Here is a 12,458-nt window from a genome sequence, read left to right on the forward strand (position 1 = left end):
GTAGCCCAATCCTAGTTCAATCTGCTCCAACATCATCCTTTCATCTTTTTCTGGGAGGGTCCACTGATGTTCTACTGTCTGGTATCACAAAAAATACCGTCTTTAGCATTCTGTCTTCCTCTGATCTTACCACATTACCTGCCCATCTTATCTGGTTAGCTTTTTTTGATGTTACTGCATTGTAACGTCGACCAGAACACCAATCACGATCAACAAACGTGCGGCCAGTTCTAAGCTGATTGCATTTTGTATTTTGCTCATACATTTATCTCCAAAAATGTTTGCACCATTTGAATATTTTCCACAAAATTATTTTTAACTATAAAGCAAACTTAATGCATATTCTTTTCTAATTACTCGTGTATCCCACAGATGGCACTGAAATGTTTTTGCGCGAAGTTGTGAACAAAAGTCAAATAGTTTTGGGCCGACCTGGTGTACACATTTAGTTCACACTGAAAAATCATATGATCTTTTACGTAAATCCTAATTGCATGATTTTTATGCATGAAATTTTCTTAGATGACTTATGACTAGCATTTGGGTTGCATTTGTTTAGTCTTATATACTATTTATAGGCAATTAATAGTTTCTGTTGCATGTTTGTCTTTTTTAACTAATAGGTGCGGTTTGTTTATATAGTCTTTAGAGTACTTTTGTATTTGGGATACAAAATATATGTATAATAAATGTACACACATATTTCATGTGTGTACATGATATTTCCATATCTACAAGGCTTCAATATTTTTAATGTTGCTTTGAAAGATATTTGAACAATTTCTGCATGCTATTAAACTGGATTAAAGGTATCCTTTATACCTTCTTTGCTAAGCACTATATTTCTTATTACACTAAATTACACTTGCACTAAATAAAGGAAGAAATATATTAAATAGATTAGATCAATGTTAGAGCTACCTTATTTAAATAAAGATATATACATTCATAGGAACTGGAAGAGATTTGGAGTTGTGAAAAAAATAATGTCTATTTTATAATAATGAATGTAATAATCTCCATACAAAATCCACTAATTTTCCTACAAATAGTTAACATACCAAGAAGTAACCAATTGTTACCAAAAGTAAACTATATAAATTGGTATATCATCATCATTCTGGCTTAAAAATCCTGCGTGGGTCCTAGGCTCCTCAAGAATTTCTCTCCAGTAGACCCTATCCATCGCCTTCCTCTGCCAAGCATGTATTCCCATATTTCTCATGTCTTCATTGACATTATCAAGGAACCTTGTTCTGGGTCTTCTTCTTCCTCTGACCAATGGGTATATTAAGGAGCGTTTTTCTAGCTGGGTCATTTTGTTCCATCCGCATTACATGCCCTATCCACCTCAGACGTCCTATTTTAAAATGTTTTACAATATCTGGTTCCTGGTATATTCTATAAAGTTCGAAGTTGTATCGTCGTCTGTTAAACAATTGTTATATACTTTTACATATAAAAACGACTAACAAAAGAAGAGAGTAATAACTTAAAGGCTTCCAAGAAAACAGCAACAATTCCAAATTACAGACAAAAATCTAGACAAAATAAAAAATCAGACTGTATACAATTAAATATACTTTGAGTTCATAGGGTTTAAAAGTTTCAGTAGAATTTTCCAAACCGCCAATGCATATACCTTAAGTAATGTATAAAAGATATTAGGAACTGCTTTTTAAAGTGGACTAAATACATAATAGGGCACCATTTCGGTTGTATGTTTCAAGAGCAGAATTATCATGTATTTAAACTTTATTTTCTCTAGAAAACAGCAGATACACTGAAGAATGGGGAAATCCCCCTTCAGAAGGACCAAAATTAAAGAAAACCTATTATTTATGTCTTTTATGTAGTTTTGGATTATCTTTTTTATATCTTTTGGTTGATATGTCATTGGAAGTTCCACCTTAAGGCAAATATCTAGATCTGCCACTGCTAGAAATAGTCTATTCTCAATTTGCATAGAAATTAGCTATTTATGATATATTTATAAATTATAAATAAATTATGATATATTTGAGATAACATGTTTTACCTTCATAAATTGTAGCTCAATGTATCACAAAATTTTGTAAAAATGTTACACTGAAAAGTTATTTTTTACATATTTTATAAGAAATATTTTACATATTGGTAGTGACAGTGAAAATTTACTTACATTCCTGATACTAAAGAAATTTTGTAAACATGTTGCATTGTTGAATTAGCTTGATTTAATGATATGTTGACTGCTTTATCAATAGAAGCTGCTATTTTGTACATTAAACTATTTGCATCTTGAGAACCATCATGAGGAATATAAATATAGGGAAAAACTCCATGAATATGTACACAAATTTTTTCACCTAAAAGTAACAATTACCTTAATCTGTAGAAACTACATAATTTGATAATTACAGAATAATTATCCAAGCACACTAACAAACTAGAGCAATTCTGTATTAGTACAAAAAACTACATACATCACCTATTATTAGTACCATTAAATTTACTAGTTTGAGGGTACAGTAAAACCTCGATATAACGGACTACTTGGGGGGAGAGGGTGTCCGTTAAAGCCGAAAGTCTGTTATACAAAAATATGGTTAAAATAAATCAAAATACTTTTTTTGAAAATATATACATACACTGTAATTAGATATATATATAAAAAATACAAAATACAAACAAAATTCTATTTAAGTAATTGTCTTCGGACATTCGTCGTAAAGTGACGTTGCTGTGGATATCGATGCGCTTGCTGTCGGTAATCCCGTTTTGAACAAGTTTCGTTTACACTTTCCATGTTTGCTGTTTTTCTATGATCAACTCCCTAAATACAGTTTAACTATTTGATGAATAATCAATAAATGTTGTTAGAACGTCGAGATGCGATCTTACCTCTGATAAATTCATTTTTAACAGTCTTGTTTTGTCGTCTTGTTTGCTATGTTTACTTACGTCCTCATTTTTAAGGTTCATAACTTCATCTGCTATTTCACTTTCCAGTCATGATGTTATACCCAGGGTCACCTTCATCTACTTCTAGCGATTGTAAAACATCTTCCTCAGCTACATGTTCTCCGGCATTATTATGTATTGTCCGACAGAAATCAGTAACTTCCAACCCTTCTAAATCTATGTCTGCATCTTTGCCATCAAACAAATTCTTCCAACCATTTTTTAATAGTTGCTCTTTCACCTCCTCCCATGCTGCAGCAAAATTAAAAATTGTTGATTTTAAATTGTAAGACCTTAAGTTTTGCAAGGTACGTTGCGCTCTTGTATCTTCTACATTATCTCCATCGTACAATACAACCATTACTTCGTCTAAAAACTTTCTGCGATATATTCGTTTGGCTGCCAAAATTATTCCCTGATGCATAGGTTAAATAAGCCATGTTGTATTTTTTGGCAAAAACATACACCTGAAGTTTCCATCTTCTGAACGTAGAATATTTTCAGAGGGGTGAGCAGGAGAGTTGTCTAAAAGCAATAAACATTTCACCTCTTCTGACAGTATTACCAATTTCTTCTGTTGAAATTTTCTCACTGTACAATTTCTTTGAAAAACCAATTTTTGAAATTATCTGAGGTGAACCATGCCTTCTTAGAGTTATAATATGAAAGGGGCATATGATGTATTATGTCTTTTAAAACTCTAGGTTTACGAGATTTGCCAACCACTACAAGTGTCAATCTATGCGATCCATCAGCGTTATCACAAAGCAGTGCCAAGATCCTGTCCTTGCTGTTTTCCTTCCAGAATCCAATTTTTCATATTTGGAGGCTTGTGCTCTTTCAGGCAAAGTATGCCATAACAAACCAGTTTCGTCAACATTGTAAATTTGAGATTCTAATAGCATTTCGTTACTTACTTGCTACGTGTGCTACTAATTTTTGCCTAAAAGGTTCTGTTTCTTCTTTTGGTGCAGTTGAAGCTTCGCCGTAACTTCTTTTATTCATGATTCCGCGCCTTTTACGAAAGCGCTAGAGCCATCCGTCACTTGCTCTGAATGGTATGTCCATATGATTTGCTAATTTAATTGCAGCAAATTTCAATGAGACTGCTCAGACCAAGATCCCACTAGAATGTTGTTCACCATACCATTTTAAGATTGCTTCTTCCAGTGAAGTTTCACGAGCCAATTTCATTTGTTTTCCAAGATTGCTATGCTCTCCTACATCACACATGAATGCAAATTTATTTATTTTGTATTTGTTTTTTTTATGTCTGAAAGTTTGCTTTTTTATGCCATATTGATTACATATATGAGACGCAATTGTAATATTAACAGTATGTTTTTATTTTTTTTGACTGGATTTTTTGTCCGTTATATCTGAAGTCTGTTATATCGAGGTTTTACTGTACTAATATAATGTTACATAATTGATTGCAGAAAATTCTTGCATTAACCCTTTGCTGCTGTTGTCATGAAATACATAACACTGTTACAACTTGTATAAATTTACTAACAATTTTGCCCACAGGTCACCTGGCATGTCATACATGAAAATCATAAAACATGGATTTAGTTGTTGGCATCTCTAACATACTGTAAATATAAAGTCTTATAACTCGTTAACCATTCAATAGATGAAAATTTTAAAGGGAGATTTGAATTGTTTGGTAGATTTCAGTTAATAATCACCCATATCGGTTTTTCAGCAAATCCTAGTATGTAATTGTTTTGAATGAAGTTATGTTTGACCTTGTGCATGCTACACATGCTTCCATTTTAATTAAAGGGAAGTGTTTATCTGGAGTTCTGTTGGTTATAAAATAAAATATTTAACTCAGGCAGAGTTAGAGGCTCTAATATCTGACATAGGTGACAACTCAGATATGGATACTAATATTACAGAAAATGAAATTGATTCAAACTTGTCTGAAGATGCTTCTTGGGGAAATTTTAGAATTGGATAGTTCAGCTGAAGATATAACTCTTACAGAAGATGTTGATTTTTGGGAACCATGGGAGGATAATCAACTAACATTTAAAAGTTTTCTGTCTATCTACTTCTGTAAGTCATGCCCAGGATGTACTGCTTTACACCCCAGCAATTGATTTTAAAAATACCATACATTGCAAGACTATAACTGAAAAATAGAGCGATTCTTTTTATAAAGAATGTATCCACTAGTCTGTAATAAAGTTCAACTTAAAATTCATTTAAATTTGCATTTAAAATATGCTAATAAAATTTAACAATTGTAATATAAAAACATGAATTTTATTTGAAACAAATGAGAGTTTAATTAACATATAAATTCAATTTTAAATTTAACTGAGATGTTAGAAATATTAGATTAATAAAACGGCTACGACGACCTCAGTGCACTTTCATGTGTCAGGCATAGTTCATATACATAGTTCAGTAGGCATGTAATACATGCCAACGACTTGGAAGTCACTTTACTCCTCATCACATTCAACCACAATATTGTTTAATACTAATGCCACTATAGAATATTCAGATATTCTAAGTGTAGGGGAAACGTTGGTGTTACGATAACGTTGAATATCAATAAAATAAATTAAATAATTAAATCAATGTAAAGTGACTACCTGTGGGGATAGATCCAAATAATCTTAAAACAGGTACTTGATTAACTAGAAATCCTCTAAATTCTGAGTATACTACGTCTAATCCTGGAATGGGACTAGCCATATATGAGTCTAAATTAACAATTCTTATTGCCTGAGGTAAGGCAGAAATAGAATGTGGAATACTATTATTTTGAGAACTCATTGCATTTCTTGAATAATACCTATTGTATATTAGCCAGAAATATTTTCATATTATCAATTCATTTAGTTCTTTTTAAAGTATAAAATCATGATAACGATATAAAATAAAATTTCAAAAATCTAAAATCAGATTAAAATTTGTTTACATTGATTCTTAAGGTTAATTAAAATGTGAATTTTTGTCTTCTATTTTATTTAGAAATCTGTCAACTGTCAACAAGGCAGTTTCGATTTTTCTTTCCTTGTCTAAGGTTTCGATCATTCGATGTTCAATTCCTCTCTACTCTACTTTAAAAACATTCGAAAATCAGAAGTCAAATTCTGTCTGTTAGAATTTGAAAGTTAAATATAACGGTTCTCAGGAAATATTTTTACCAGTTTTTATATTTATAAGTTTTTTACAAAACGTCCTACTGTAACCGTTAATTATGTCCCAATTTAAATTCTGGAACGACGTTAATAGTTTATTAAATATGGAAGGCCCTGTTAGTGGTCCTGTTCCTCGTTGGCAAAGGAAAAAAGAATCTGGTTCCTCAAATAATAGCTCAAACAATTCATCCAAACTAAGATCTCTGTCATGTTCAGCTTTAAATTCAACAAAAACCCCTGTCAAAGGTTCCGAAAATGATTACCAGCGCAACAAAACACCTTCAAAGACTCCAAAAAAGAATAGGACTCCAACTCCTAATAAAGGTAAATGCAAAAGTTCTCAAACTTGTTACACATATTTCTTGTTTATTTTTTATTAAGTGTTTTATCTTATCAATAATTTTTTTTTGGTAGACAATGTTTATTTTTTGAATACTTCTAATTTTGTAATTCAGATATTTTATCACTCAACATATTTTTTGTAATGCACCTTCTTACAGTATCAAAGGATCTATGTGAATAAAACACATTTTCTTCATTTTGTATTTAAAGATAAATTGACTTTGTATAAAAATAATAAGCCTCTTGCTTAAATACATATATAGAATAATAACCTTTTATTATTTGCACTGTTTATTTTTTTTATTAATAACTAATACAAACTAATCACTAATCAAAACTACGAATTTAATAAAAATAGTAGACTTAGCAATAGCTCTAACTTTAATAAAAATTCTGAACAATTCTTTTTAATACATTAAGGTTTTATATTTTTAATATGTAAATATTAAAAATACTTACAACATATTTGGGGTTATAAATGACCAAGAGCAGTAGCGCAAAATATGTAACATAGAATTATCCCAACCAGACATTGTAATGTCTTTATTATATAATATAATTAAAACACAGTCTCACAGTGACAAAACTTGGCAAGGTTCTGGAACTAATAACAAAAACTTTGATGATACATTTTTCAGAATTTGTATAAAAACCTTCTTTGAGAATGATTTCTGGACTGGAAATTGAAATGTCAAACATTAGTTATTTTAAAAATGTGATTATCATCACAATCACAACCAATAATTGTGGTTTAATCCCACAAAAACGTAATATTTACTGGAAACTTATTCAACATACTCACAACTTCGTTTCTTTTCAATTAAATAATTATTGCATAGTGAGCTTTTAAGATATTTTCACTTACATTATCTTCGTAGAATATCTCCACTTTGTCTCCAGTGTTTTTGTGTTTTATCACCACAATGTTTTTAGTAAACAATATATAACAAAGCTGACTCCTCCTATTGTTTTATCTTTAACTCCTACGTAGTAAAACAGATGTTCTGATCTTAATATTAGTTGTACTTCACCCTTTTATCATTTAATTAATACCAATGCCATAATATTCCAGACAATCACTATTACAATACAAGAAGTGCTGAATCTTTATGAGTTCCTAAACACAGAACATCCAAATTTCAAAATTGCTTTAGATATATGGGACTGATCTTATACAATCATTTGCCAAAAACTGTGAAAGAAATACCACTTGTCTCTAAATTAAAAAAAAATGTTAAAAATTTACTCTTAAGAAAAGCATATTACTCTATAAATGAATATCTTGAGGACAAACTGCAGTAGCTTCATATTTTACTTGTATAAATGTTATTTTATATATTTTATGTTTTGCCAATTTTTTTTACACTGTGAATATTGTATTATACACATTAATGTTTTTTATACTAAATTCTGTAGTGACGTATCATATACATTTATTTTGAATGGCTTAAAAGATCAATAAAGTATGACTTTGACTATGAATAACTGGAAACTTTGGTATTGCTGGAGACCAAGAGCCTCACTTCTTAATCTTGAAAACTCATTCAGGAAATTGGCCTATAACCTACCATGCAGGTTGATAAGTAGTGGAGATGAAGTGAAGGAGTTTTAGGTTTGGATAAGATAATACTGTGATGATGATTTGATTTTCTCAGGTTATGTATCGGAGGAAAAAAAACAGGAGCTCACATGAGCTGGGGCACTAAATACCTGAAGTAAGTTCTCACTCGGGTTCACAGAGGAGTACCTACCCGCTATAACATTTTTCATAGCAAATTAAGAACATAAAATTCAGATTTGAGAATTACAGTAACTTCCTCAAACAAAAATGATAGTTTGAGTTAAAGATGTTTGAGATATGGGCATTTTCATCTATTACAAAACCAATTAGTTCTTGTTCATTATATCTTTTTATGTTGTTATTGTTATTTTCAATATGTTCTTTTCCTAATTATTATTTGTCTTTTTAAGGATCAAGGACGCCAGGTGGGGATCGATTTATACCATCAAGAAGTGCTAGTAATTTAGACTTAGCACATTTGAAACTAACCCAGGATGAAGGTAATACGTCAGATAGCCCTACACATAAAGAACTTCAAAAAGCCATGTCAGAGAACCTATATGGAACTGATATTAGTAATCAAAGGATTCTTACTTATAAAAATAAGGCCCCAGCAGCACCTGAGGGCTTTCAGAACCCCATGAAAGTTATTTATACTCAGACAAAGACACCAGCTTCTTCAAAAAGTAGTAGTAGATATATTCCTCAAGCTCCAGATAGAATCCTTGATGCTCCAGACATTGTAGATGATTTCTATTTGAATTTAATTGACTGGGGATCAAATAATGTTTTAGCTGCAGCTTTAGGATCTCATGTATATTTATGGAATGCTGGTAAGTACCTATTGAAATGAGTTTATTAGTCTAATTTATTAACTTTATTTATTTTAAAATATATTCTAACACTTAGTTTATTTAAAGTCTTTATTTGTACAATATTATATTCATTTATTTCACACTATAATTATATAATTTATTTACATTTATTACAATACGCGCGTTACATTTTAAAAACTCGCCGCGATATTATCTTCAGACTGCCTAACACCATGAGAATCCCTCTATTTATATCGAAACAGCTGTTAGCCTGGAATCTCTCGCAGCTCATGGATGTTGACCTCGAATTGTCTCGAATGAACGGGAACCCAGACTGGTGTTATAGCGGCTCGCAGCTGTGTTGACCTTTCTCAGACAGGTTTTTCAGCTGAGCTGCTATCTTACTAGAATAGAATTAGAAATAATATCTTTACAGTTTTATGAGTCATAATATTTATCGTAACATTATATAATAATTTACACCTATATAATAGATAAGTGCTACCTTTTTATTTATTATACACAGCAGCAACTAATATTTTACTGGTTGGTACTTAGTTCAGAAACAAACTGATTTTCTTTTATTCCAAATAAATTGTGCTAAGTTACGTGTCCACTATGTTGCATAAGAGTTTTATTACTAAATTTAACACCCTTAGAGTGAGTGTTGCAGTTACTTCCTCAAAAATCAGAGATTTTTTGGCCAGGTTCCGGCGCTAATTGCATCTTTATCCCAGTTTCGAGTAACTAGTGTCGATGTACTCTTGGCTAGGGAAACTGATGGATTTATGTGCCCTCCGAAGCATGGTGAATGTATCAAATTCATTTATTGATGTAATTTTGCCAGTAACCTAACACACGTCAAAATAAAAACAAAACAATAGTGCTATTAAAAAATCTTTTGAGAAGATCCTTTACGTTATCAGGCAATTTGTTATAAAATTTAATTGCCCATTACCCTGATCCAGTTTGACACCTCTTTAGCCTCCAGTAGGCTGGAACAAGATCACATCTGTGTCTAGTGTTATGATCATGCACCTCTTCATGGGCCATCACCCCGCTCCTCTTAACAAACATAAGGTTCTATATATATATATATATATATATATATATATATATATATATATATATATATATATATATATATATATATATATATATATATATATATATATATATATATATATATATACAATGAGGGAACAGTAAGAATTCCCAGAGTCTCGTAGGCCAATCTGCATTCGTCCCTAAACCCAAGGCCTGCAAGAACTCTTATATATAGCCTTACGTTGCAAACCAAAGACTCTCGGCATTCCCGCCGAATGCTCCCAGACCAAGATTATTTTTAGAAAAGAAAATATCGTTGTTGGTGTTAGAATACCAGTATCTTACTGTACACACTCTTCGAACAGAGTAAGTATACAATGAACAAGGCACACAGACCGATATTTGAACAACTTAAATCACCATCCTTAACAAAAGAGGGGAATCGCAAAGATCATACTACCTGAATGTCTGCACCTTAATATTTGAGAAAAGAATTGAAGCATAAAAAAACGTTGGGGCATCACATTTGCGATCCAAGAGACTATAAGTCCTACACGAGTTAACCGCCAAATCTCCCATAAATTAAAACTAAAAGTTAAAAGTCTTCTTACTGTAGATTAAAAGTGTTATAGATAGAATCAGCAAAATCTTGAGAAAACATTAGGACAAGTCCACCTTCCAACCAACGAACATGATACAAGGAAGTCTGTTGTACTCTCCAGGAATTTACAACATTCCGTGTAGGTTTATTGTATATTGGAACTACAAAATGGAGTTTAAATACTCTTTCGACTGAATACAAGATTAAGTATCTCCTTAGCGGCTGCGAATAATTAGTCTTTGTGGAACACACGATCACACAAGACAACCACTGAGTTTTACTTGAAGAAACACAGTTGCTTAGTATTATAGTACATCACACTACTAAAGAGGTTCTGAAATTGTTTTCTTCTGGCATGTTTAAGTTAAATATTCGTTTTATATGGGATTAAACCACAGTTGATTGCAATCACATTTTACATTTGTTTTTTGATGATGACAATGACATTTTTTCCGGAAAAAGTTTAAAAAAAAATTATAATTGAGAAATTATTGTTAGGTTTAACCTATAAATAAATCTGTTTACAGATAAACAAGAAACTAATTATAAATTTTGAAAATGATTTCCGGATTGGAAATCGAAACATCAAAACAAATTTCAAATGTACTTCTCATTACAACCCATTGTGGTTGAATCCCATATAAAATAATATTTAAATCACACTACTATCCACATATTTTCATAAAGGATATTGAAATTCACAAACATTCAAATAATTTGAATTGTAAAGAAGAGGGTCTGCACCTAAACTGGATGTGGCATTCAACACTCATCGCCATCATCACCAATGGTGTTACAACTGAGGAGCAACTGAGCAAAATGTATTAAATCCAAAATATATGATTTTGAGTAATCGACAATAAACTAATTGAATTAAACCTAGTTAAAAGTAAATATTTTATTGACTACAGAACTTTAAATAACATTATTTTTGACAGAAAGTTGGAGTTTTGTGTTCAATTTCGGAGTTTCCAATTTTTAAAGCTTTCATTTTGTTGTATTTGTAAGTTTGCTTAAACATTGTGTGAATTTAAAGCATTTTGCTCCATTTGAATGGATTTATTTCGTTTTGCTTAACCGTTGGTCGGATTTATGTCATTTTGCTGAATAATTAAATACCTAAATGTCGAAAATAAAACATCAGTATATGAAAATAGCATTATTTATTTATAAAACAATGCTTCTCAAATATGTAGGCATGTATCATCTTCTAGACAATCACATTCCGTTTCCATTTCATCACCTTCATTAGCGGTGTCATTTTCTTGATTTTCTAGAATGTCCTTATACCATTGAAGGTTTTCTTCTTCTCATGTAGGTATTTCCAAATTCTTATCAGTAAATGTTTTAACGATTTTTTTTCTTTTCTTTTAGTGGTCTTCCTAATCTCGCGGTTTCTAGTGTCAATTGTGAGTCTTTTTTACCTTTCTTAAGCAACGTTTTAGGAACTTCAGAGTTACTGTCAAACGTAAATTGTTCAAAGCAAGTAATGGTTATTGATGAAAGATGATTTTTTTCAATATATTCTTTAACATCTGATATTCCATCAATTTTTTTTAAATATGATTGCAATTGTTTAACATCATATAGAATCCAATCAGATGAAAGGCTGTTGAAAGGATACCTTGGTGTCGCTAGCACTGCCCGGCTCTACGTATATACACATCAAGAACAAGAAAAATGAAGTAATGGATATTTTAAGTACCCTTTCTGTACTTGTACTGTTAACATTTTGTGAAAATAAAGAGTTTTGGTCACATATAACAGTAGTTGTGATATTTTGTAGACTTTTGTTTCACTTTTGATAAAGTTAGGCAGGTTTTATCAATTTGTGTCTAGTTTGGATAACAAATTCGGGAGCTTAGGGTCACACAAACGTAACTTCTTTGAGTTGTGTATCAGCCGTCTCTCTTCCTGTGTAAAACTACCATCGCACTTTTTTGGGCACTTTGAAGAATCTTTATTTTTTACAGAACGTGCCGTGACAT

The 12,458-nt window shown here is 31.3% G+C and overlaps 2 protein-coding genes across 3 annotated transcripts in view; one reads left to right on the forward strand and one right to left on the reverse strand.

Annotated features, from left to right (window-relative positions):
- Window positions 1–5,895, reverse strand: part of PolZ1 (DNA polymerase zeta catalytic subunit) — a 62,554-nt gene extending 56,659 nt beyond the window's left edge. For both annotated transcript variants that reach the window (XM_072535080.1, XM_072535079.1), the window contains exons 1-2: window positions 5,553–5,895; window positions 2,162–2,348 (exon numbers count right to left, since the gene is read on the reverse strand). In XM_072535080.1, the coding sequence (XP_072391181.1) occupies window positions 2,162–2,348; window positions 5,553–5,736 (371 nt within the window). In that variant the 5' untranslated portion in view covers window positions 5,737–5,895. The remainder of the gene's footprint in view (window positions 1–2,161; window positions 2,349–5,552) is intronic.
- Window positions 5,896–6,031: 136 nt separating this feature from the next.
- fzy (cell division cycle 20 protein fzy) overlaps window positions 6,032–12,458 on the forward strand; it is a 30,046-nt gene continuing 23,619 nt past the window's right edge. The window contains exons 1-2 of the mRNA XM_072535081.1: window positions 6,032–6,428; window positions 8,418–8,840. Coding sequence (XP_072391182.1) covers window positions 6,164–6,428; window positions 8,418–8,840 — 688 coding nt within the window. The 5' untranslated portion in view covers window positions 6,032–6,163. The remainder of the gene's footprint in view (window positions 6,429–8,417; window positions 8,841–12,458) is intronic.

Source organism: Diabrotica undecimpunctata, chromosome 6 (genome assembly GCF_040954645.1).
Source record: "Diabrotica undecimpunctata isolate CICGRU chromosome 6, icDiaUnde3, whole genome shotgun sequence".
Lineage (NCBI taxonomy): Eukaryota > Metazoa > Arthropoda > Insecta > Coleoptera > Chrysomelidae > Diabrotica > Diabrotica undecimpunctata.